Source organism: Salmo trutta, chromosome 16 (assembly GCF_901001165.1).
Source record: "Salmo trutta chromosome 16, fSalTru1.1, whole genome shotgun sequence".
Classification (NCBI taxonomy): Eukaryota; Metazoa; Chordata; class Actinopteri; order Salmoniformes; family Salmonidae; genus Salmo; species Salmo trutta.
In genome coordinates this window covers 16176170-16203929 of record NC_042972.1, presented here as the reverse complement: position 1 = coordinate 16203929, position 27760 = coordinate 16176170, and the positions used below count along the sequence as shown (strand labels likewise).

The 27760-nt window shown below is 41.9% G+C and overlaps 1 protein-coding gene, 1 non-coding gene and 1 pseudogene across 7 annotated transcripts; 1 reads left to right on the top strand and 2 right to left on the bottom strand.

Moving 5' to 3' along the window:
* LOC115150179 (transmembrane protein adipocyte-associated 1 homolog) lies at positions 1-26145 on the bottom strand. 6 transcript variants are annotated; one of them, XM_029693181.1, is made up of 12 exons: positions 25657-26144; positions 25024-25189; positions 21659-21791; positions 21188-21274; positions 16409-16481; positions 15564-15643; positions 15289-15399; positions 14903-14963; positions 13439-13541; positions 12045-12125; positions 11427-11692; positions 1-521 (listed from the first exon to the last, which is right to left on the bottom strand). In XM_029693181.1, exons 2-11 carry the CDS (start codon positions 25173-25175, stop codon positions 11446-11448), a joined length of 1128 nt encoding a protein of 375 aa, XP_029549041.1. In that variant the 5' UTR covers positions 25176-25189; positions 25657-26144; the 3' UTR covers positions 1-521; positions 11427-11445. The 6 variants fall into 6 exon arrangements, with proteins under 6 accessions (XP_029549041.1, XP_029549040.1, XP_029549039.1 ...); XM_029693180.1 differs by lacking the exon at positions 1-521 and having other exon boundaries at positions 9408-11692; positions 25796-26143; XM_029693179.1 differs by lacking the exon at positions 1-521 and having other exon boundaries at positions 9408-11692; positions 25657-26142.
* On the bottom strand, positions 3734-5470 carry LOC115150178 (tripartite motif-containing protein 16-like; annotated as a pseudogene).
* On the top strand, positions 8628-8680 carry LOC115151217 (U7 small nuclear RNA). The gene has a single exon (XR_003867235.1). It is a non-coding gene; the product is annotated as a U7 small nuclear RNA (small nuclear RNA).
* Positions 26146-27760: the final 1615 nt, after the last annotated feature.

Here is a 27760-nt window from a genome sequence, read left to right as displayed (position 1 = left end):
TACTTCTTTTAATTTTTTATTTTCTTTGATTTTTTTTAATTAACAATATCATCAAACAAACAAGCGTTTCGGCACCCAAAATGAGTACTGGAACCTATTTCAGGCTAATACGCTGTAATCTTTATGATGTAACTGTGGCATTTCCCTTGACATACTCAGGTATTACAATAGACGCCATTATACCGTTTCTATAAGAGTAACGAGCACGCACTCACTTATTATTTGGACATAATTATGTCTTTAATTTCTATGATAACGGAGTGATAAATGTGGAAGTGAGACATGTCCCTAAAGTAGCTGTAGAGGGCAGCAGAGAGGAACCCACTGACACACCAGTTTGGCTTTCATCAGGCCATCATGGGTCCTGCCCTTCTCAGCTCGTCGTGGGCCTCCCCTTTCCCCCCTGCTGAGGTTGTTGCTGCTGCTGCCTAGACTGCTGCTGCCTGGCACACTGCTGCATCTCTCCCCCCTGGGCCAGCCGAGACAGTTGCTCCTGAACCTGGACATGCTCCCGCTCAAACCTACACACAGGATATATGACACACGTGAAAAAACAACACATGTGACAGTGAAGATCTGTAGAGCAAGGGTGACCAATCTTCCTTTTTTTGTGATGAATTGTTTATTGATTTGAGGAACAGTGGAAAACATAACACAAAAACACACATAAAATGAAAAACAAAGGCGAAGGATGACTAACGTTACAGCACCATATTTCAATGTTTTGATGACAGTAGATAGTCTGTAGCCAATTGGATGGAAACCTTTCATGCGAATATTCTAAAATCAGCATAAAGAAAATATTGCGCCAGTGGTGAGTTTCCCACCAAACGGATTTGTTGTGGATAGAAATCAGTCCGTGATGATGTAGTGCACACAAAATGTACTTTTTAGCTGAAGTTTTCATGTACCGAATAAAAAATCTACATTTCTATGTGTTTCCATTGCATTTTCAACTCTACCGATAGTTTTGTGACAAACTGTTGCATTAAATAGCAAATGTGCTTACTGTGGTCTTGGCACGTGCGCTCTAGCCAACAGCTCGCAGATACAGTGCGGGTAGGCAAGTCTAAGCGATGATTATTATTATGGATAAGCGCGAGAACATTTGTATTTGTCTGTTGGCATTTAGAATATTGTACCGAAACTTCCTGTTTCCATCACAGCTGTCATGTTGTTTTTTATATGGTAAAACTTTACTCGCATAAAAACTGTGGATGGAAACATGGGTTGTGAGCAAATGTAAAATATACCACCTATTTCCTATGTTGGGCAGCACTTTGGTCCTGGGCCCGCTTTCACAAAGCTTCCCAGAGTTAGAGTCATGATCCAGGATCAGTTTAGCCTTTTAACCTATAATGAATAAGACGGGGAGCCTGATCCTAGATCAGCAGTTCAACTCTGAGACTCCCTGTGAATACGGGCCCCGGTCAAAAGCACCCTAGTAGACTACGTAGGGAATAGGGAACCATTTGGAACAATTACAAGTTAAAAACAGCCATCACCATGGCCCTTATTTAATCCCTGAACAGTAGCAGACCTAACATAATGTGTTCCTCACTCTGGATAGTTGATTTAAAAGACCATCAATCTCCAAAGATATCATAGTAGAATTCAGAACATCACTGATATACTGAGTGGCAAATTAAGATTTGTTATCTGAGGTCTTGGCTGATTTCTTTTGATTTTCCCATGATGTCAAGCAAAAAGGCACTGAAAAATACATAGGCCTTGAAATACATCAACAGGTACACCTCCAATTGACTCAAATTATGTCAATTAGCCTATCAGAAGCTATTGACTCATTGTTGAGTCAATAACATAAAGGACAAACGTGGGGCTTGTTTCCCGGACATCTCCATTAAGAATCTCCATTGATCATCCTTTTTAGTCTAGGACTAGGCTTAATCTGTGTCCGGGAAACCGACCCATATACAGTTGAAGTCGGAAGATGACCTCCACTTAGGTTGGAGTCATTAAAACTCGTTTTTCAACCACACCACAAATTTCTTGTTAACAAACTATAGTTTTGGCAAGTCGGTTAGGACATCTACTTTGTGCATGAAACAAGTAATTTTTCCAACAATTGTTTACAGACAGAGTATTTCACTTATAATTCACTGTATCACAATTCCAGCGTGTCAGAAGAGTACATACACTAAATCGACTGTGCCTTTAAACAGGTTGGAAAATTCCAGAAAATTATGTCACGGCTTTAGAAGCTTCTGATAGGCTAATTGACATAATTTGAGTCAATTGGAGGTGTACCTGTTGATGTATTTCAAGGCCTATGTATTTTTCAGTGCCTTTTTGCTTGACATCATGGGAAAATCAAAAGAAATCAGCCAAGACCTCAGATAACAAAATGCAGACCTCCACAAGTCTGGTTCATCCTTGGGAGCAATTTGCAAATGCCTGAAGGTACCCTGTTCATCTGTACAAACAATAGCATGCAAGTATAAACACCATGGGACCACGCAGCCGTCATACCGCTCAGGAAGGAGACGCGTTCTGTCTCCTAAAGATGAATGTACTTTGGTGCGAAAGTGCAAATCAATCCCAGAACAACACCAAAGAACCTTGTGAAGATGCTGGAGGAAACAGGTACAAAAGTATCTATATCCACAGAAAAACTAGTCCTATATCGATATAACCTGAAAGGCCGCTCAGCAAGGAAGAAGCCACTGCTCCAAAAATCGCCATAAAAAAAGCCAGACTACGGTTTGCAAATGCACATGGGGACAAAGATCGTACTTTTTGGAGAAATGTCCTCTGGTTTGATTAAATAAAAATAGAACTGTTTGGCCATAGTGACGATCGTTATGTTAGGAGGAAAAAGGGGGAGGCTTGCAAGCTGAAGAACACCATCCCAACCGTGAAGCGCTGCGGTAGCAGCATCATATTGTGGGGGTGCTTTGCTGCAGGAGGGACTGGTGCACTTCACAAAATAGATGGCATCATGAACAAAGAAAATTATGTGGATATATTGAAGCAACATCTCAAGACATCAGTCAGGAAGTTAAAGCTTGGTCACAAATGGGTCTTCCAAATGGACAATGACCCCAAGAATTCTTCCAAAGTTGTGGCAAAATGGCTTAAGGACAACAAAGTCAAGGTATTGGAGTTGCCATCGAAAAGCCCTGACCTCAAACCCATAGAAAATTTGTGGGCAGAACTGAAAAAGCGTGTGCGAGCAAGGAGGCCTACAAACCTGACTCAGTTACACCAGCTCTGTCAGGAGGAATGGGCCAAAATTCACCCAACTTATTGTGGGAAGCTTGTGGAAGGCTACCCGAAACATTTGACACAAGTTAAACAATTTAAAGGCAATGCAAACCAAATACTAATTGAGTGTATGTAATCTTCTGACCCACTGGGAATGTGATGAAAGAAATAAAAGCTGAAATAAAATCACTCTACTATTATTCTGATATTTCACATTGTTAAAATAAAAGTGGTGATCCTAACTGACCTAAAACAGGGAATTGTTACTCAGATTAAATGTCAGGAATTGTGAAAAACTGAGTTTAAATGTATTTGGCTAAGGTGTATGTAAACTTCTGACTTCAACTGTAGGTTAGTTAGGTAGTAAGTATTACTACCTGTTCCTTGACAGCGAGGAAAAAGTATTTGTGGCAGAGAACCAATTGAGAAAGATATCAATTGTTCTGAATGCCATAGCCAACCAATATACATAAAAAGCATACATCATGATGAATGTGAACATACAAGATTAAAACATTACATTTTTATTCATTAAATCTCTTTAGATCAAATCAGTCAGAAAAAAATGAGTGTACAGAAAAACAGAACAGAATGAATCATCACAACTGGGGACCGTCACCATCAGCATGACTACGGTAGCATCTATGTGACAACTATCAGTTTACACAGCTCAGCAGTACCAGAGACGAAACCCAGGATAGAGGGGCTGAGTGAATGTGGTCTGGACTCTGGAGGAGGGTCATTGTGTCAGAAATGTTGTAGAAGGACAGAGCCTTACGGTCCAGGTACACTCCTACTCTGGAGGACTGAGGACCTGATACTTTTGTCTCAACATTGTGTCTAAAATGATAACCACCATTAATGAAAACTGAACTTCAGGACTTGTCAGTGTTCAAATGCATTACCACTCCTTGTTCTGCTGATGTCTTTATTTGAGACTGCTGCAAAAACCCACTTCACTCCACCTCCCAGTAACATCATCCAGACAGACCCTCCCAACATAGCACCATCCGGGTGTTTATGAATCTGTCTGGATGATCAGGATATGGTTGTGCATGGAGTGTAGGGGTCACTTTTCTGTTCCAATCAGACAGAGAGAGTTCTCTATGTGCTGTGTTTGAGTCCAGTGTAAGCTGACAGTAATATTGTAAGAACTGTTCTCTGGTTTTGGGCTCTGGAGGCAGTAAAACATCCACTTTAATGACTGTAGTGGAGATCGCTGTCCATTCTCCTTTAAGGAAGTCATCTAGTTTCCCCCTCGACTAAGTCTTACTCACATATCCAAAGTTTTGAAGAGGACGGACAGCGATGCTGGGTAAGTCTGAAGATACACTGGGACTGGAGAGAGACCGATAACTGGAGGAAATGGATGTGACCCTCTGTGTTTGAGAGCTGCTCCAGCTCAGCGCTTCTCCACCTCAGCTCAGCTATCTCCTGCTCCAGTTGCTCCAGGTGTCCCTCAGCACGACTTATTTGAGCCTTCTCTTGGGCTCTGATCAGCTCCTTCACCTCAGAGCGCCTTCTCTCAATGGAGCGGGTCATCTCAGTAATGATCTTCTCACTGTCCTCCACTGCTGCCTGTGCAGAGCACTTGAGAGACTCCACAGCCTGTTGGAGCTCCTTCTCTCTCTCCTGGACCTTCTGCTGACTCATCCCCAGCTGCCTTCGTTTTTCAGTCCTCTCTGCTGCAGCTGACACTGCATCATGGCTTTTATGTTAATCCATTGTACAAATAAAACCAACACACTGTTGACCGGGACAGGAGTAAATATCCAGCAGTTTGTCATGACGAGAGAAGATCTTCTCCTGTAGATGTGGGGTGGCTTTGACCAGATTGTGTTTCTTTAGTCCAGGAATATCACAGTGAGGCTGGAGGTGAGTCTCACAGCAGACACCAGACATACCAGACAGGACATGAGGGCTTTCTGCTTTCTGGTCCCAGTGCAGAAATCACATGCCACATCTCCAGGTCCAGCATAGCACAGAGCAGAAGGGGGAGCAGCCTGGAGGCCTATCTTCTTTAGTTTTTCTACCACCACAGAAAACATGTTATTTTTCTTCAGAGCAGGCCTTGGAGTGTCATCATCCTGATCGCAGCAGCCTTCAATACAGCCCCTACAGTAAATGTGTTCACAGTTAATAGTAACCAGCTCCTTCAGTATATCCAGACAGACAGAACAACAGAACTGGTCCTGGTCCAGCAGAACTCCCTGTTGAGACATTAAAACTGTTGTTGTTCACTCGCAAACAGACAGACGACACAGAGACTCAGATCAGTTTTGTTAGCGCAGAAGAGAGTTTGTGGGAGGGGGAGGGACTTCCTGGTTCTGCCAGAAGAGTAGGGTTAAATGGAGCGAGTGAGGGAGGTAAGAGTTAGGGAGAGACAGAGAGAACTGCATGCATCTTCGAGAGGACAGATGTGTTCCTAGGTTAGGCCCCTTAATATGGAAACAATCAAATAATGAACCTTCTCAAATGTGAGTTGTTAAACTTTGAACAACATGTACTTCATATATTCTAAGGTTTTTGTGTAAAAAAGGAAACCTTGATAAAATCTAAGGGTAACACTTTCTATGAAGTACATGTATAATGATTTATAACATCCTTTTTAATGCCTTATAATACACTTCTAATGTATTCTGAAACGGACTAGAAGGGTGCATAGGGGAAGTTCACCCTTCGGAGATCTTTTATGTTTTGTTATATGAGATAATCTTCATCAGCTAACGTCACTTTTTGTGAATTTTAAAGCATTTATGTAGTGGTCATGTTAACTGACTGCCATTATATCATAGAGCAAAACAAATAAAATCTCCAAAGCCTATATTAACCTCAAACCTTATTTTCGGGGTGTTTATTCCAAAATACTCTTCTTTCCCCATTAATTTTCCCCTAGGGATGGCTGAACAAACCAGAGGTAACTCATTTCAGGGTAATAGGATTACAAACTGGCGAGCTCTATTACGGTTAAAAGTTTCATTGTCTTATTGTAGCCTACCAGCTGCTAGTGTTGCGTGCTGGCCAGACCACGACGCATAGCGGGCTGGGGTAACCGAGACCGAGTTCATTTGAGGACACGGGAATACATGACAGTAGAATGCGGGCTACTTGCATTTGCGATATAATACACACCATTTCCATTCTGTTAGGTTTTGACCAACTATTTGTTTGCATAACCAATATAATACAACTATTTAAACCTATATAATAAGATTAGTTGTGGTGCATAACTTATGAATACTAATGCTAAACATAAGAGGTTTATATTGTATTAACATAGATTGAGCGACATATAATAGACATGACTAACTGGAGGGTTGCTGGTTACTAGTAGTGTAGGCTGAGTAGACTCGTGACACACACACACACAATGCCTGGTTGTGGGGCCGCTCAAGGACAGGTGTACGGGAGGGGCTGGTAGAATGGAAGCAGAAACTGTCCTAACTGTAGCATAAAAACAGGCACTGTCCTTGGGTGTCTGACTCTCAGGTACACACATGAAGATAAGCTAGAAGACAACTATGCTTGGCAACAAAGATGCGTCTAGAGGCTGGGACCAGCCTGCACGCCAACGATAGGCTGGAGTAAGTCTAAACCACACCCAAGCCTCTACTATGACAGGCCCTCAGGGAGAGGGAACTACGTCTGTCAAGAAGTATTTAATGAAGAACTTATGATGTCATTTCAGTTCTCTGTTTGCCCTGCGAGGTGTTACAGTGAACCCGTATATACGAAGATTGTATTTACCATTTATTCTGCTTCACTAATTCTATTAATAAACAGCTGAAAATATATTCAGTAGCCTAGTGTTAAATTTTGTTCTGATACCAGAATTGAATTGACGCAGCCTTAACAATTCTATACTGCCTACAGTTTACAAGAGCTATAGCAACTTAATAGTATGTATTTAAAATATATCAGTGACTTTATGTTGCATTTAACTTCTGTCGCCAAATTATTTTACTTTAGCAATGAAAGTCGCCGTTTCCCAAGTGGTAGCTTAGCTTAACTCCATGAATGACTGACCTCATTCTGATTCATGTCGAATTACATTTTTCTCCACATACTTTCACAGGCTCCCATTGTCGGCTTGTGTTCACCTGTATTTCAACAACTGCTGCCCTACTGTAGAGTATTTGACAGATCTACAATAGTGCGAGAGCGACAGCAGTGCCTCATGTACGAAATACTCCAAGAAACAGGACCAGTTCCAGGCATCTTTAGGAACTCAGTCAGGGTCACTAGGTGCAATTTCAAAATTTGGTTGTGCATCAGAAGTTTTTCTCTTGTTCTCCTGGCATTCACCTAACAAAGTTTCGTCTGACTGACTGCCAGATGGTGAAGCGTGATTAATCACTCTAGAAAACGCATTTCCACTGCTCCAGAGTCCAATGGCGGTGAGCTTTACACCACTCCAGCAGACGCTTGGCATTGTACCAGGTGATCTTAGGCTTGTGTGCGGCTGCTCAGCCATGGAAACCAATTTCATGAAGCTCCCAAAGAACAGTTGGGCTGATGTTGCTACCAGAGGCAGTTTGGAACTCGATAGTGAGTGTTGCAACCGAGGACAGACTATTTTTAGGCACTACGCGGTTCAGCGGTCCTGTTCTGTGAGCTTGTGTGCCCTACTACTTTGTGGCTGAGCAGTTGTTGCTGCTAGACATTGCCACATCACAATAACAGCACTTACAGTTGACCAAGACAGCTCTAGCAGGGCCGAAATGTGACGAACTGACTTATTGGAAAGGTGGCATACTATGACGGTGCCAGGTTTAAAGTCACTGAGCTGTGCATGGCAGTGTGTTCGATTGTATACACCTGTCAGCAACAGGTGTGGCTAAAATAGCCAAATCCACTAATTTGAAGGGGTGTCCACATACTTTTGTATATATAGTATATATGGCCAATATGCTAAGGGCTGTTCTTATGCACAACGCAATGTGGAGTGCCTAGAAAAAGCCATTAGCTGTAGTATATTGGCCACATATCACAAACCCACAAGGTGTCTTACTGCCATTATAAAATGATTACCAACGTAATTAGAAGAGTAAAAAGTAAATTTGTCTTACACGTGGTATACGGTCTGATATACCACAGCTTTCAGCCAATCAGCATTCAGGGCTTGAACCACCCAGTTTATAAAGTAGAATACACTACACACATGTATCCCTCGATCATGTGTAGTACTTCCTATAGAATGTTGTAGTATACTATTGGAAATACTACAGTATTATCCCCCCAAAAAACACTAGTAAATACTAAAGTAATGTCCACCAAAAAAAAAAAAAAAAAAACTTACATGCCAAAGTATAGACCATATATTGTGTTCCCTACAGGTTATAGAAAAGAGCAGAAGCTTTGAACTACCCATTCAGACTCCAGTCCTACCTACAGGTTTTGGAAAATGTGCTCTTTTAGTATTTGTCCTGTATGTTTCCTCAATGAGAAAGCACCCACATGTCCAAGATAATAAAATAAAAACACTATAGTAAATACAGTACACTACAGTAATGTCCACAACCACACTACAGTATACTAGTCATGTCCGCAAAAACACTACAATAAAGTCAGCAAAAAAAACTACAGTGAACACAATAGTATAAAATATTGCATTCTCTGTATTTATACCAAAATATACTATAGAATTTTGTCATGTGGGACCCCATGGCAAAATGTGTAGAATTACAGGAAATGTACTTCAAAAACAATGTCTCTCTCCACCATCAAGAGGGGGGGGGCACTAAGATATTCTGCTTGTGAAGTGACCCCCCCCCCTTCAAACCAAATCTTGCTTAGGGCCTCCAAAAGGAAAGGTCACTTTTCCAGGACATGCAGTATTCTCCACAGTATAGGTGGATAAAATAATCAGAATGCAATTACATTTTATCATGCATCATAAGGCGACCATAAAGGGGCTGGGAATTGTACCTCTGTAGTCATCCCCTGCCTCCCAGAAATCTAAATCTCCAAATGTTGTGCATGTTTGTACAAGAAAGATGATTGGTTAGTCCAAAATATATATAAAATTGTATGCCATACATTCAGCTTTGGCTAACCCCAGACAACTGAAACACTGCATGCCATGCACAACTGAAACATTTACTGGGACCACTTTCCATATGCAATACCACAACAAAACACCAAGGGGAGACACAGTCCAAGGAAAATACACATGGGCAGGCTATAGGAATGAAAAGGAAGCATATTTTAATAGTCTCTCATGGAATGCTGAAGCACATCAACACCGTTCTTTTATTTTAATTTAATAGTGTATCATTGAGCTATAAATTGTTCACAAATTGCTGGCATCAAGTACCCTCACTCTTTTTCAAAGTTCTTTCATTTACCATCTTAAATATTTTATTCAATCTTTAACATGACTGCACTTGCATTTGAAACCCACACCCAGAGACCTTATTCATGATGATTTGAGTATAGTATAATTTTGTACCTCAAACGCAACTCTTCCGACATTTCTCTAGAAATATAAGGCAGTGTTTGAGAGCAAGCAACAGAGTCTGTTGATGCAGGGCAGGTATTGGGAAGAGCAAAGCAGAAGACTTGTATAAAATCCTACAATGACAATATAAAAAACACTTGTTTTGTGGTGGCATACGCTTATGAAAAAAATAAATGTCTCTTATAATAGGTAGTGATGCTATCATAGTAGGTTGGTGACACCTTAAATTGGGCAGAACGGGCTCGTGGTAATGACTGGAATAAAATACATCAAACACATGGTTTCCATGTGTTTGACGCCTTTCCATTTACTCTGTTCCAGCCATTATGATGAACCATCCTCCCCTCACTAGCCTCCACTGGATGCTATAATGTCACATGAATAACTTCACCCACTTCACATTTTATCATAGCAAACATAACATTAATCGTTAGGGGAATGAATATCAGTGACAAAATCAAGAGGGGCATAAACAAAACTAAAATCAAAAAAGTGACATCGTAATTCACACAAACTGGAATGACATTGTTTTCAGCCACCAATAGAATTTCTTTCCCAGCAAGCCATGTGTTGTGGGCAACTAAGTTCACAGCAGACATACAAGTAGGAATTAAGACAAGGAAGTAGGGCTTCATGAAAATTGGTATTTAGTTTGCATTGAGCATCATGAGCAATCAGATGGACTTTGTTTAAAAGTTGATCTTTCTTTGTGATGAAATCAGGGTTGACTATAAAGAACACAAGGGAAACCCCATAAGTTGACTTCATCAATCATTTCATATAGTGAAAACAAATTTCAAGTCGTTAAAATAACCTCACTTTTCAGTTGAATCCAATGTATATGGGCATGAATATTTCTTGAAATAAAAATGTCCACAAAATACATTGTTTCGCCACAAGTGCTGTTCCTGCCTTCTCCATCTCATTTGATTGGTGGCTGGAAAGTTTTACTTAAGTCATAAGCACCTTTAATACCAGGAATGATCAGCTGATGGAACTACCGATCGACATAAAACCAAGCAGTCACTAAAATAACTAAAACCGACGCCTAACAATAACATAAAATAGGTAGAGGCGACGCGGGTGCGACATGGCATCCATTTTGGGTCTCTCCCAGCCCCAGCAGCAAGTTACATAGATACCAGTTGCACTGCTAATTGTCTGACATGGCATACCAAGTCCCTATAGACTCAAGCCAAACAGGTCTTCAATTTGTACATGACGTTACACTGTAGGATTTCGATCATCAACAAGAGGGGGACAAAAGCACTGATATCAAACATTAAAAAAATAATTAAGCACACTTGATTCATTATTAGTGATGTAATTTAGAGAAGGCTCCTAGCGTGATAAGAACAGGGCTGGCCTATAGGGAGTGAGGCAGTTATTCAATACAAGACGATTACAAATCTAATACAAGGCCACAGTTAATGGACTTTACCTCAGTTGTAATCCTTCAATGAAAATGTATCGGACATTACCTTTACATTATCTTCTTATCTTGGTCAGCCACACACTAATTTACAGGGGGGATAATACTTGACTGAAGTTGTAGAAATATCCCCTGCAGGTATTGGGGGAAAATGTCATGTTTGAGCCAGAATGGACAAGGCAGCAAGATCCAAAATGGAGAACAGACAGGCGCTGAAATGAGAGTCAATTCACAGTGTCTCCGGAGGGAGAGAGCGCCATAGCAAACTCCAACTTCTCCACTCAACAAGTCCAATATCCCCTATCCTACCTTTTCATTTCCTCTCCTCTCAGGCATTGATGGCTCTCCAGCGGTCGCTGTTGAAAGGACCAGAGGCCACATCGTCCAGGTAAGCAGCTATGCCGGTGCCCATGGTTGCAGCAGTCAGGCCATCTATCTGGGTGCCGGGGTAGAAGGAGCCCTGTTCCAGCTGCTCCTTGTGGCCCAGGCCTGAGGCGGGGGGCAGGTGGACATCCGTCTGGTCGTCAGGCTCGTCCACCTGACACTTGTAGGAGAAGAGGACCTTGGGCTCTGAGCTGGAGGAAGGAGGAGAGAAGGATGAAGACAGATGGTAGACAGGGACGAGGAGAGAAAGTGAGAGGGATAAAGAGACCAAAGACGACCGGAGAGAGAGATTGTATCACAAGGTGGCAGTAAAAAGCGACCAAACATTCATTCAAGAACATTTCCGTGTCCTCCATCCTTCTTTCCTCAATTCATCTCAAAGCGCATTGGATCAGAGGATCTAAGACCCCTCCTTTGAACCCCTCCTCAATGAGCCTTGAGAGGAATTGAGAAAAAAAAGACAAAAGGACAGCCGAAGCAAGGATTTGACATCAAGTAACATTTTCAGACAAAGCCATAGTTTTTGGCCTTTGATCTACATACCCGAAGAAGCCTTTGAGGAAGGTGACGTAGATGAGTGGGGCAAACACAGAGAAGTAGATGAAGGTGGTGACATCCACGCAGCTGCTCAAATCACACAGAAACAAATCAAACTTTAACAGGGGGCTGACTGTGACCCCTACGCAGTAGCCGTACCTTAAGGGCGGGCTGCCTTCTGAGAATTCGTAGGTGATCGAATAATCCCCCACTTCCCTCCATTCTACTAGCAAACGTGCAATCCTTGGGAGAATAAAATCTACAAGTTACGCGGGAGATTAAACTACCAACAGGACATGACAAACTAACATTTTATGCTTCATGGAGTCGTGGCTGAATGACGACAATATCAATATACAGCTGGCTGGTTAGAAGATGTACCGGCAGGACAGATCAGTTGCATCTGGTAAGAGAGAGTTTTCATCTGTATTCTTCGTAGCTGTTTTACATACCACCACAGTCAGAGGCTGGCTGTAAATCAGCATTGAATGAGCTGTATTCCGCCATAAGCAGACAAGAAAACGCTCACCCAGAGGCGGCACTCCTAGTAGCCGGGGACTTTAATGCAGGGAAACTTAAATCCGTTTTACTACATTTCTATCACCATGTTAAATGTGCAACCAAAGGGTAACCTGCCTAAATGACTAACGACCCGTAGCACTCACATCTGTAGCCATGAAGTGCTTTGGAAGGCTGGTCATGGCTCATATCAACACCATCATCCCAGAAACCCTAGACCCACTCCAATTTGCATACCGACCCAACAGATCCATTTGCTATTGTTATTTTACTGCTGCTCTTTAATTACTTGTTATTTATCTTATTCTTATCCGTATTTTTTTTTTAACTGCATTGTCGGAAAGGGGCTCGTAAGTAAGCATTTCACTGTAAGGTCTACACCTAATGTATTCGGCTCATGTGACTAATACAATTTGAAGAGCTCCATAGGCCCGGCACCAGAATAACACTTGGCTTCAGTTAGGCTACACAGAAAACATCAGAACATGGACACGCCAAACAAGCTGCTCCACTTTGAGGGGAAAGTGAATTTCAGATATGTCCCTTTTACTTGGACCATCAGTTATTATGTACTTGGTCCATCAGCTATAAGGTCTACGTAACACTATCATAACAGGCCAGCAGATTAAAACCTTAAGAATCCATTGCTTTGCAGTTAGGCTACAGTTGACTGATTAAACACAAACGTTAAACGGGACTACGCGCTGTGATAAATGTTTCAAAGTGTGATTGATAAGAATGTTTTCAAGCCTGTTTTGACCTTCATTAGAATAAATCGTAGTGTGATGATTTAGTCTTTTACTTAACAAACTCTTGAATCTCCAGCACATGTTCAAAGCCATTGGAATATTTTCCTTCTACACACAGAAGCAGCCACTCACCAGAGCCCCTCTATGATGCCGGCACACAGAAGGGCACTGCCCAGTCCCTGGACCAGATTGAGCAGGGACAGAATGGCAGCATACACATAAAAACTCTTCTTAGCTGTGGAGGGAGGGGACCAAGAGGAAACAAGGGGTGTGCATTACCTCTGCAGCTATAGAATCTACTGCTGCTGAACTATGACAGACCACTCCTAAAAACTAGATACTGTGCATTTGAACATTGGTCTCTGGATGGCTAAACAATCAATTAAACAATTCTGAATGTGAATATATGTCAATAGATTTTTAGATTCATTCTCATCAATGACAACATTCTAGAACTGAGTTATCACTCATCTAAGTCTGGTATCCAGGGTAATCTGGTTAATGATTATATAATGTTGATTATGTGGCTCTTTCCTTGTAGAATGTTGACAGCTGTATAGAACACTAGGCCACTCTCCAGCTTACCATTAACATATGAGATAGTCAAAAATAACTGTGGTAGATGAGGAAAGGACCCTGAAAAAAACCCTCTGCCATCTATACACGGCATTGCCTAAAGTATGTGGATACCCCTTCAACTTAGTGGATTTAGCTATTTCAGCCACAACCGTTGCTGACAGGTTTAGAAAAATCAAGCACACAGCCATGCTATCTCCATAGACAAACACAGGCAGTAGAATGGCCTTACTGAAGAGCTCAGTGACATCCGACGTGGCACCGTCATAGGATGTCACCTTTCCAACAAGTCAGTTGGTCAAATTTGTGCCCTGCTAGAGCTTCCCCGGGCCAACTGTAAGTGCTGTAATTTTGAAGTGAAAACGTCTTGGAGCAACAACGGTTCAGCCGCGAAGTGGTAGGCCACACAAGCTCACAGAATGGGACCGCCGAGTGCTGAAGCGAGTAAAAATCATCTGTCCTACCAAGTCACAAACTGCCTCTGGAAGCAACATCAGCACAAGAACTGTTCGTCAAGAGCTTCATGAAATGGGTTTCCATGGCCGAGGAGCCGCACTCAAGCCTAAAATCACCATGTGCAATGCCAAGTGTCGGCTGGAGTGGTGTAAATCTCCCCACCATTGGACTCTGAAGCAGTGGAAACGCGTTCTCTGGAGTAATCAATCACGCTTCACCATCTTGCAGTCCGATGGATGAATCTGGGTTTGGCGGATGCCAAGAGAACGCAACCTGCTCCAATGCATAGTGCTAAATGTAAAGTTTAGATTATGGTCTGGGGCTGTTTTTCATAGTTTGGGCCAGGTCCCTTAGTTCCAGTGAAGGGAAATCTTAACGCTACAGCATACAATGACATTCTAGACGATTCTGTGCTTCCGACTTTGTGGCAACAGTTTGGGGAAGGCCCTTTCCTGTTTCAGCAGCAAAAGGGGGACATTAATGCCCATGATTTTGGAATGAGTTGTTCAACGAGCTGGTGTCTACATACTTTTGCTTGGTGAATAAAATGTCCCAATAACTCACATGGCAGAGATATTCTCTCCCTCACCGGGGTTTTGGGAAGGATGACAACCAAAGAGTAGACCTGGAAGGAAAAGGACCAGTGTTATCCTTTTTTTACTCTCAAACAGTTTATTCAGTTAGTGCTTTGTGTTCACAGTGGTGGATCCATTGGTGCTTATTTTCATTCCAATCCAAACTATGAGACGGCTAAATTGCATGTCCAAATGTGTGGGACACGCAAGTTCAATTCTACCCTTTCTCAAAACATATGACTGATTAAAATCCTCTCTCTGTCCGTGTATTATTTGAACACAATTTAACTTTATATTTTATACAATTACATTAATAAGATTTTTTTTTAAAATAATCAAAGCACTGCATTTGCTTTGCAGCCACTAGCCACTCACCAGGAAGAAGCAGCAGGAGCTGGCCAACCAAAACTGCCGTCCTCCATGGCCGTAGATGTTGAAGTCCTCGGCGGACAGATGCTCGTCGGGGTACACGATCTCCAGTGTGCCCTGAGGGTGCAAGGGGAATAGGCCTAGCTAAGAGGAAACGTGGTATCTATGGAGCTGTGATTGGTTCAGCTTCTAACACCCGGGTCTTGGTCCGTAGGGCACAATATAGTAAAAATGTAAAATATCGTCAAACTAAAAAATAGCATTCAGGACTGTAGTCTTACCTGTGTGATTGAGTAGCCCAGTGCCAGTACAGCAGTGATAGCCAGCACACGCTTTATACTGGACTGACTTTCAAGGTGGCCTGTCAACAGAGAAAACGTTTAGAAGCCATGCTTTCAACAGCACCACTAAGGAGTTGAGTGCGTTGGTCTTTAATACTGGAAACGGACACAAAGTGAATGTAATATGACGATGATTCCACCATGCCAATTCAAATAAAAACAGAATTTTAAATGCTGTAGTAATAGTCAGGGATGGGATTTTTCCTGACGAAACAATAATACAGATTTGTCCTGCTCACACCCCTGGCTATGCCAAAAGCTGCATACAGCTTTACTGTTTATAGTGCCTGTAAACAGCCTAATCCCATCCCCCTCTAAGAACACATTAAGTTTAAACAACTCATATATCCACCTCTGCTTTACAGTGCATGACTATATGTGTGACTGTAGTCATACCAGTTGCAGTGACCAAGTCATCCCAAGTCTTACAACAGAAGTGAGACGGGCCGACAGGAAGTGTTTTAGTTTTGCAGATCATTAAACATTTTGACTGTACCTTGCACATTTGTTTAACTAATGTGCTGTTTTTAGTACCCTGTCCGGACACACACATTAGTCATGTACTTCTCCATATTGTCCTAAAAAATCTTTGTATTTAGCATGTGCTTGGTAGTGTTTGTTTTCATATCTTTTACAGTTAGCAGAAACAGACTGGCACCCAGGCTATGAAGCGGTTGACATGATAGCATAAGCTGATTCTGGGACCAGGCTACTGTATAGTGGCTTTGAGTTGCAGGAGATGTCGTTATGAATCAAAATACTGTGGTGGTTATTGGAAGACCCACCAAAAGCCAGTCCCAGGATAATAACACTGAGTTCCATGGTGAGCAGAAAGAAACGGCTGATCTCCCACAGCACCTAAAGGAGACAACAACATTGAGAAGAGGTACATCTCAGTCATCTCAAAACGCCTCTGCCGCTCTTCACCTTTCCTTAATCTGCATTTCTCTTTTACTTATCCGCTCTCCTCAGATCAGTGTCATTTTATATATGCACTTTTCTGCACCACACACTTTTTGGGCATCATGACGTCCAAATAAATTATTAATATTTTAGCATTTGTTTTGGATTTATCCACATTCTCAAAGGTGTGCAGGTCGGCAGGTAGCCTGGCAGGTAGAAGCATTGGGCCAATAACCGAAAGGTTGCTGGATCGAATCCCTGAGCTGACAAGGTAAAAATCTGTCGTTCTGCCCCTGAGCAAGGCAGTTAACCCACTGTTCCCCATGTGCCGAAGACGTGAATGTCGATTTTTTTTCATTTCACCTTTATTTAACCAGGTAGGCCAGTTGAGAACAAGTTCTCATTTACAACTGCGACCTGGCCAAGATAAAGCAAAGCAGTGCGACAAAAACAGAGTTACACATGGGATAAACAAACACACAGTCAATAACACAATAGAAAAATCTATATACAGTGTGTGCAAATGTAGTAAGGTTAGGGAGTTAAGGCAATAAATAGGCCATAGTGGCGAAATAATTACATTTTAGCATTAACACTGGAGTGATAGATGTGCAGATGATGACGTGCAAGTAGAGATACTGGGGTGCAAAAAGAGCAACAAAAAAATAACAATATGGGGATGAGGTAGTTGGGTGGGCTATTTACAGATGGGCTGTGTACAGGTGCAGTGATCAGTAAGCTGCTCTGACAGCTGATGCTTATAGTTAGTGAGGGAGATATAAGACTCCAGCTTCAGTGACTTTTGCAATTAATTCCAGTCATTGGCAGCAGAGAACTGGAATGAACGGCAGCCAAAGGAGGTGTTGGCTTTGGGGATGACCTGTGAAATATACCTGCTGGAGCGCGTGCTATGGGTGGGTGTTGCTATGGTGACCAGTGAGCTGAGATAAGGCGGGGCTTTACCTAGCAAAGACTTATAGATGACAAGAAGCAAGTGGGTTTGGCAACGGATACGTAGCGAGGGCCAGCCAACGAGAGGATACAGGTCGCAGCGGTGGGTAGTACAGTCGTGGCCAACAGTTTTGAGAGTGACACAAATATGAATTTCCACAAAGTTTGTTGCTTCAGTGTCTTTAGATATTTTTGTCAGATGTTACTATGGAATACTGAAGTATAATTACAAGAATTTCATAAGTGTCAAAGGCTTTTATTGACAATTACATGAAGTCGATGCAAAGAGTCAATATTTGCACTGTTGACCCTTCTTTTTCAAGACCTCTGCAATCTGCCCTGGCATGCTGTCAATTAACTTCTGGACCACATCCTGACTGATGGCAGCCCATTCTTGCATAATCAATGCTTGGAGTTTGTCAGAATTTGTGGGTTTTTGTTTGTCCACCCGCCTCTTGAGGATTGACCACAAGTTCTCAATGGGGAGTTTCCTGGCCATGGACCCAAAATATCGATGTTTTGTTCCCTTATGGCAAGGTGCTCCATCATGCTGGAAAAGGCATTGTTCGTCGCCAAACTGTTCCTGGATGGTTGGGAGAAGTTGCTCTCGGAGGATGTGTTGGTAACATTCTTTATTCATGGCTGTGTTCTTAGGCAAAATTGTGAGTGAGCCCACTCCCTTGGCTGAGAAGCAACCCCACACATGAATGGTCTCAGGATGCTTTACTGTTGGCATGACACAGGACTGATGGTAGTGCTCACCTTGTCTTCTCCGGACAAGCTTTTTTCCAGATGCCCCAAACAATCAGAAAGGGGATTCATCAGTGAAAATGACTTTACCCCAGTCCTCAGCAGTCCAATCCCTGTACCTTTTGCAGAATATCAGTCTGTCCCTGATGTTTTTCCTGGAGAGAAGTGGCTTCATTGCTGCCCTTCTTGACACCAGGCCATCCTCCAAAAGTCTTCGCCTCACTGTGCTTGCAGATGCAATCACACCTGCCTGCTGCCATTCCTGAGCAAGCTCTGTACTGACGGTACCCCGATCCCGCAGCTGAATCAACTTTAGGAGACGGTCCTGGCACTTGCTGGACTTTCTTGGGTGCCCTGAAGCCTTCTTCACAACAATTGAACTGCTCTCCTTGAAGATCCGATAAATGGTTGATTTAGGTGCAATCTTACTGGCAGAAATATCCTTGCCTGTGAAGCCCTGTGTGCGCTAAGCAATGATGACGGCATGTGTTTCCTTGCAGGTAACCATGGCTGACAGAGGAAGAACAATGATTCAAAGCACCACCCTCCTTTTGAAGCTTCCAGTCTGTTATTCGAACTCAATCAGCATGACAGAGTGATCTCCAGCCTTGTCCTCGTCAACACTCACACTTGTGTTAACGAGAGAATAACTGACATGATGTCAGCTGGTCCTTTTGTGGCAGGGATGAAATGCAGTGGAAATGTTTTTTTGGGGGGGATTCATTTCATTTGCATGGCAAAGAGGGACTTTGCAATTAATTGCAATTCATCTTATCACTCTTCATAACATTCTGGAGTATATGCAAATTGCCAACATACAAACTGAGGCAGCAGACTTTGTGAAAATGTATATTTGTGTCATTCTCAAAACTTTTGGCAACGACAGTATATGGGGCTTTAGTGACAAAACGGATGGCACTGTGATGGACTGCATCCAATTTGCTGAGAAGATCAGGCTATTTTGTAAATGACATCGCCAAAGTCAAGGATCGGTAGGATAGTCAGGTTTACGAGGGTATGTTTGGCAGCATGAGTGAAGGAGGCTTGGTTGCGAAATAGGAAGCCGATTCTAGATTTAATTTTGGATTGGAGATGCTTAATGTGAGTCTGGAAGGAGAGTTTACAGTCTAGCCAGACATCTAGGTATTTGTAGTTGTCCATATATTCTAAGTCAGAACCGTCCAGAGTAGTGATGCTAGTCGGGCGGGCGGGCAGCGATCGGTTGAAGAGCATGCATTTTGTTTTACTAGCGTTTAAGAACAGTTGGAGGCTATGGAAGGAGTGTTGTATAGCATCGAAGCACGTTTTTGAGGTTTGTTCACACGGTGTCCAAAGAGCCAGATGTATACAGAATGGTGTCGTCTGCGTAGAGGTGGATCAGAGAATCACCAGCAGCAAAAGCAACATCATTGACGTATACAGAGAAAAGAGTCGGCCTGAGGTCCGGACAACAGGCCCTCCGATTTGACACACTGAACTGAGAAGTAGTTGGTAAACCAGGCGAGGCAGTCATTTGAGAAACCAACGCTATTGAGTCTGCCGATAAGAATGCGGTGATTGACAGAGTCGAAAGCCTTGGCCAGGTCGATGAAGACGGCTGCACAGTACAGTCTTTTATCGATGGCTGTTATGATGTCGTTTAGGACCTTGAGCGTGGCTGAGATGCACCCATGATCAGCTCGGAAACCAGATTGCATAGCGGAGAAGGTACAGTGGGATTCTAAATGGTCGGTGATCTGTTTGTTAACTTGGCTTTTGAAGATTTTAGAAAGGCAGGGCAGGATAGATATAGGTCTGTAGCAGTTTGGGTCTAGAGTGTCTCCCCCTTTGAAGAGGGGGATGACTGTGGCAGCTTTCCAATCTTTAGGGATCTCAGACAATACGAAAGAGGTTGAAGAGGCTAGTAATAGGGGTTGCAACAATTGCGGCAGATAATTTTAGAAAGAGGGTCCAGATTGTCTAGCCCAGCTGATGTGTAGGGATCCAGATTTTGCCGCTCTTTCAGAAGATCAGCTATCTAGATTTGGGTGAAGGAAAAGCGGGGAGGGCTTGGGCAGGTTGCTGCGGGGTGTGCAGAGCCGTTGGCCGGGGTAGGGGTAGCCAGGTGGAAAGCATGGCCGGCCGTAGAAAAATGCTCATTGAAATTCTCGATTATCGTAGATTTATCTGTGGTGACAGTGTTTTCTAGCCTCAGTGCAGTGGACAGCTGGGAGGAGGGGATCTTACTCTCCATGGACTTTCCAGTGTCCCAAAACTTTTTGGAATTAGTGCTACAGGATTCAAATTTCTGTTTGAAAAAGCTAGCCTATGCTTTTCTAACTGACTGTGTATATTGGTTCCTGACTTCCCTGAAAAGTTGCATATCGCGGGGGCTAGTCGATGCCAATGCAGTACACCACAGCCCTTCGCACCCCTCTGATTCAGAGGGGTTGGGTTAAATATGGTAGACACATTTCAGTTGTTCAACTGACTAGGTATTCCCCCTTTCCCCTCTATCCTTTCTATCACAGCAACCTATAAAACACATTTTTCCCCAGGACACTACCTCAGAAAAGAAAGAAACACTCAGATATCTGCCATGTTTGTCCTGATCATAGCAGACATCTGTCTGCCCTCTTTCTGTTCTGAGATAATCATCTTGTGAAATGTCCTGTGATATTATGCTTTTCTGGATACGGAAGTCCCTCAAGGTACCCCTTTTCACGCAAGATGGGCTGAAGCCGGGGACACTCATTGGCTTATGCTACTGGCTACTGCCATATAACATTAATCTGTGTGTAGTGCATTACAAATCCAAAGTCTTTATGCATCTACAACAGCTGTTGCAAAGAGCGTTAAGCTGTTGTGAATGATGACAAAAAGTCTATTACACACTACAAGTGGGATAGAACGCACTGTAAATAGATTGAGCACAGGTGGTTCATAGTGTGTCACCATTTATGCCCTACATGTGGCCTTACCTTATCAATGACAGTGGCAGAACTTGATGCACTGACGGTCATGGACACAATGGCACGGATGATTCCCACCGCTGCCACCACAAACACCTGGGAGGACAAGGGTTAGACATCCATTAAAAAAGAGGGGTTGTGGGCAGTGGGGGCGAACAGGTTTGTCATTATCCATATTTGTCAGTTTCATTGTGTTCATATCAGTGTAAGGTAGAAAACCAATATCTCAAAGACATGTTTGAGATAGTAATTGCTATCTGATATTGCGAAATAAATCAATATGAATTCAGTTAACCCACTATGTTATTCCTTTATTTTTGCTGAATTCTATATTCAGCATCTGAAGCATGTCAGAGAGTTGTCAAACTACATGTAATTAGCCTTTCTTTTTATCTAGCAAGAGCCTACTTTTTGTATGTCTACACTTCACTTATATGCACAAGTCCTATTCCCAGAGATTGGATATAAGTGGTTACCTACCAGAATGTAGAAGGTAATGAAGATGGGGCTGGAAGTGAGTGTGATTTTGGCCCTGGCTGAGGGCAGTTTCCACATCAAGAACATGAAGAAGACTACATTGGGAATGAGCAGCATGAGGTCCCAAAACCGCACTCTGATGGGGAGAGACAGGCAAAAGGACATGAAAATGTCTTGGAAGCTTGGGCTGTGAAACTCAAACTTATTATAGACAAATCCAAACCCTGTCACCTGCTGTGCAGTCTACACAGTGTATACAACATTAGGATCACCTTCCAAATATTGAATTGCACCCCCTTTTGGCCTCAGAATAGCCTCAATTTGTCACGGCATGGACTCCACAAGGCGTCGACAGAATTTCACAGGGATACTGGCCCATGTTGACTACAACTTCAGGTGGTGGACAATTGTTGATACACACTGTTGAGTGTGAAAATCCCAGCAGCTTTGCAGTTCTTGACACAAACGGGTGAGCCTGGCACCTACTACAATACCACGTTCAAAGGCACTATAATGTTTTGCCTTGCCCACTCACTCTCTGAATGGCACACACACAATCGGTAATCGGCATTTTTGGACACCGATCATGGCCGATTACATTGCACTCCACGAGGAGACTGCGTGGCAGGCTGACTACCTGTTATGCGAGTGCAGCAAGGAGCCAATGTAAGGTGCTAGTTAGCATTAAACATATCTTATAAAAAAAACATCAATCTTAACATAATCACTAGTTAACTACACATGGTTGATATTACTAGTTTATCTAGCTTGTCCTGCGTTGCATATAATCGATGCGGTGCCTGTTAATTTCTCATTGAATCATAGCCTACTTCGCCAAACGGGTGATATAACAAGCGCATTCGCGAAAAAAGCACTGTCGTTGCACCAATGTGTACCTTACCATAAACATCAACGCCTTTCTTAAAATCAATACACAAGTATATATTTTTAAACCTGCATATTTAGTTAATATTGCCTGCTAACATGAATTTATTTTAACTAGGGAAATGTCACTTCTCTTGCGTTCTGTGCAACAGACTCAGGGTATATGCATCAGTTTGTGCCGCCTGGCTCGTTGTGGACTGTGTGAAGAATATTTCTTCCTAACAAAAGACAGCCAACTTCGCCAAACGGGGATGATTTAACAAAAGCGCATTTGCGAAAAAAGCACAATCGTTGCACGAATGTACCTAACCATAAACATCAATGCCTTTCTTAAAATCAATACACAGAAGTATATTTTTTTTAAACCTGCATATTTAGTTAAGAAATCCAGGTTAGCAGGCAATATTAGAAGAAAAAGAAACGCAAACCTATTTAGGCGAGGTGCTGGCTAGCGGAGTAGAAAACTTGAAAATAAAAGAGAGCCGTACACTCTAGGAACTTTTTGGAAGCAAACCACTCGATTTCGTCTCTGTTATATTGGCATCGAACATGTCACCCTCCCTAGGAGAGGGGGTGACCTTGATAATTTATTATTAAAACGAGAGGCTGCCTGGATCTTCAATTTAAAGACCCTTGCTCCCTTCGGTCTCAACGTAGACTTTGATCTGAAGCCATTCTTGTGATTGTGACTTTGCCACTGTAATTGTTTGTAAGCTTGTGTAGTCTAAAATGAATCTATGATCATATGCTATCCATTTGTTTATGTTTTATAAACGAGTCATCCCGCAGTGTTTGTGATTATACCCTGGTGAAGACAGCTTGGCTGTCGAAACGTTGGATATTACATTTTTGCATCTGAGCTCCTAGAGTGTGTGGCTCACCTATTTTCTAGCAGGCAATATTAAACTAGGGAAATTGTGTCACTTCTCTTGCGTTCATTGCACGCAGAGTCAGGGTATATGCAACAGTTTGGGCCGCCTGGCTCGTTGCGAACTAATTTGCCAGAATTTTACGTAATAATGACATAACATTGAAGGTTGTGCAATGTAACAGGAATATTTAGACTTATGGTTGCCACCCGTTAGATAAAATACAGAACAGGTCCGTATTTCACTGAAAGAATACACAGTTTGTTTTCGAAATGATAGGTTATTAATATGGTCAACTCCGGAAACTAAGGCTCGTATTTCTGTGTGTTATGTTATAATTAAGTCTATGATTTGATATTTGATAGAGCAGTCTGACTGAGCAGTGGTAGGCAGCAGCAGGCTCGTAAGCATTCATTCAAACAGCACTTTCCTGCCTTTGCCAGCAGCTCTTCACTGTGCTTCAAGCATTGAGCTGTTTATGACTTCAAGCCTATCAACTCCCGAGATTAGGCTGGTGTAACCGATGTGAAATGGATAGCTAGTTAGCGTGGTGCGCACTAATAGCGTTTCAATCGGTGACGTTACTCACTCTGAGACCTTGAAGTAGTTGTTCCCCTTGCTCCGCAAGGGCCGCGGCATTTGTGGAGCGATGGGTAATGATGCGTCGAGGGTGGCTGTTGTCGATGTGTTCCTGGTTCGAGCCCAGGTAGGGGTGAGGAGAGTGACGGAAGCTATACTGTTACACTGGCAATACTAAAGTGCCTATAAGAACATCCAATAGTCAAAGGTATATGAAATACAAATAGTATAGAGAGAAATAGTCCTATAATTCCTATAACAACTACAACCTAAAACTTCTTACCTGGGAATATTGAAGACTCATGTTAAAAGGAACCACCAGCTTTCATATGTTCTCATGTTCTGAGCAAGGAACTTAAACGTTAGCTTTTTTACATGGCACATATTGCACTTTTACTTTCTTCTCCAACACTTTATTTTTGCATTATTTAAACCAAATTGAACATGTTTCATTATTTATTTGAGGCTAAATGGATTGTATTGATGTATTATATTAAGTTAAAATAAGTGTTCATTCAGTATTGTTGTAATTGTCATTATTACAAATAAATAAATAAAAAATATAAAAAAATCGTCCGATTAATCGGTATCGACTTTTTTTGGTCCTCCAATATTCGGTATTGGCGTTGAAAAATCATAAGTTGGTCGACCTCTAGTCTCAAGGCTTAAAAATCCTTCTTTAACCAGTCTCCTCCCCTTTATTTACACTTATTTAAGTATATTTAACAGGTGACGTCAATAAGGGATCGTAGCTTTCACCTGGATTTTCTTGGTCAGTCTATGTCATGGAAACTCAGTATATTTTCTACACAGTGTATATGGTTGTTATTTCAAAAGAGAAAGTGTTGTTCTTCCTATACTACAGTCTTTATAACCACACTAAATGCACAACTCAACAGTTCCAGCAATGTGAATGTCACACCTGAGCTGACACCTCGTCTTAACATGTTTCAAAATGTTGCATTGAGGTAATGCAGTTCATTGAAAAGAAGCACAATTATAGTGACAGGACCAACACAGCCCTAACTGGCTTACCTTAACTCGCCAATGTCCTCGTATAGGACCTGCAAACATCTGTGAGGCTCTGGTCCCCAGGTTGGTGTTGCTGATGTGTTCTCCACTGACGTAGGCAATACACTGACATTGTATTGCGCAATCATCACCACCGCAGTCACGGTGTCAAGCATAATGCATTCAAAGCCTAGTAGTAGGGGCAGATGTGTTACAGGGGATACAATTGCCACAATGGGTTGTTGTTATTCAAAGGTCAATTAATAGCGGTTTTCTCGTTCCCCAACGTAGCTATATTTACAGGTGTAGATAGATCGGGAAATTATTCAGCAAGGGTTTCTTCGACATGCTTGTTGTGCCAGCTCTGTTGCCACACAACCTTACGTTACTGGCTGTCTGTTCAATCTTGTCTTTCTCCACGTCAGGAGGTAAACATTACGTATCGGTGAAAGGAACGGTCAGTGTCACGAAACTTGCTGTTAACTTAGTTGGCTACTAGTAGCTAGCTAACGTTAAGTATAATGCTGACTGCTGCATCTAACAGTAGTAGTTACTAAGTTAAATGCTGACGTTAGCTCTCTAACTTACACTATTAGTAGATAAGTAAAGTTAACTAACGTCAAACTGAATAACATAGCACGCTAACAATCATCTTACCGTTTCAGTAGTCTCAAATGCAGGGGCAAATTGTATATTGTGCAGAACTTTTCATGGACAATAATGTTGGTACAAGCAACCTAGATATCATACTTTTGTCGACTGTAAAATTCATGAATTATCTGAGCCAGCTAGTCACCTGACAAACCGCTTTCGCTTCTTTATCCTCGCGTCATCTCTCTTCGCCTCCTCAAAACAGTGGATGAGAAAGCCAGAGGTCCCGATTCTCCCGATCACTTCGATTTGGTTCAGTTTAGGGATCGCCATATGCAAACGTGAAAAATGAAATGGCTTTCTGCAAATAAGCGTCATTATTGCAATTATTAGTACCTATCATGCTAAGTAACCAGTAGTATGCGATACTTTACAATTTGTATTACAGCTATACGCAGAAACTATTTAAGTTGCCAGTATTGCATCTTGTCTTTGAAGATAAGCTCTAACATTAAGGGACAGATCGAAATGTACTGGGGGGAGGTCCAACGAAAGGTGTCAACAACAAAAATGCACCCCTCCACAACATAAAATATATTTTCACATGACCCTCCCCTTGTACTGTAAAACAAACTGACCCCCCATAGAATTAACAAAAAATGTTTGCCACCACAAATAACAATAAATGTAGCGACCCCGTGTTTATAAACGTGGATATCGACTTTGCCACTTCAGCATGCTTTTGTGGAAAAGTCGAGCCACATTGGACTACAGGCCAGAAGGTTGAGGGTTTTCCAACTACCTCAGACCAGCTCACCCTCCCTACCTGTTCCATTACACTACAATTAGAGCCGGCTGCAGACAATGATCAGCTTGGTTGGAAATTAGATTTAACATTTTGATGCCATATTTATAATTATATAAAACATTTTCCACCAACAGGTTTCTGTACCAATAACCACACAACCAATAAACAAAGCATACCGACTTCGGGCACTTCATTATCATGGTTTGAGTTTTCAACACCATAATAAATAGACTATGTCAATCTCGACAAACAGAAAATACCTCCCCACTACCTTGTATCGAAGGCTTGGCTTGACAATCTCCGAATGTCATTAATTCTTGGTGTTTTGTAACAGATGTCTCTTTCCATTCATCAATTGGCCGCTGCACAGTTTGGATTGATTTATTGATTTTATTTGTCAATAATACAAAAAAATACAGTACCAGTGAAAAGTTTGGAGACACCTACTCATTGAAGTGTTTTTCTTTATTTTTTTAAAACAATTTTCTACATTGTAGAATAATAGTGAAGTAATCGAAACTATGAAATAACATATGGAATCATGTAGTAAACCCCAAAAAGTGTTAAACAAATCAAAATATATTTTATATTTGAGATTCTAAGTAGCCACCCTTTGCCTTGATGATAGCTTTGCACACTCTTGTTTAAATGTAAACAAACACTGTGTAGCCTCATAACATGGTTAAAACTATCATTTTTATATCATGATGGTCAGTCCTTGCATCCATAGCTCTGTATATTAATCTGAGAGTGGTCACATTTCTCCAGGCCCATCCCTCAGCTTTTTACCAAAAGAGGCAGGGCAACTGTTTTGTTATTGTTTCATCTGTGGATTTGCCCTTTAAAACAGCTGCATATTATCAAGTGTCAGCAACAAAAAGGTAAACAATAAGTCTATAGCAAATGCAGCATATGGCATTCATATTTCACATGTAAATAGCCCTTTCAGTAGTGCTCAAAGCATGCCATTCCACAAATGCAGCATTTTTCAACTGGAATCAATCAGTCCAATCAGTCCTCCATGACAACAAAATCATAAACAACAGTAGGGCTGGTTAATAAATCCTTCGTTTTGGGGTCATGTTCAGATAAAACAATTTGGCTAATCTATACTTGAAGATAGCAGATCAAGGGGCATAACAGTTATTGGAATGACTGGAATTTTGTTAGACTTTGGTTTTTAATGTAAAGATATACTTTAATAATATTATTATATGTAGTAGAAAGCGATGGGTTAGAAGAAACCTACATAACCAACCCATAAAGTAAAATGTAACATCCATATATGGTCAGCTATGTAAACTTTAACATTGATTTATCCTGCAATAGATGTTGTTCAATTGGTAACATGCATTTGACTTC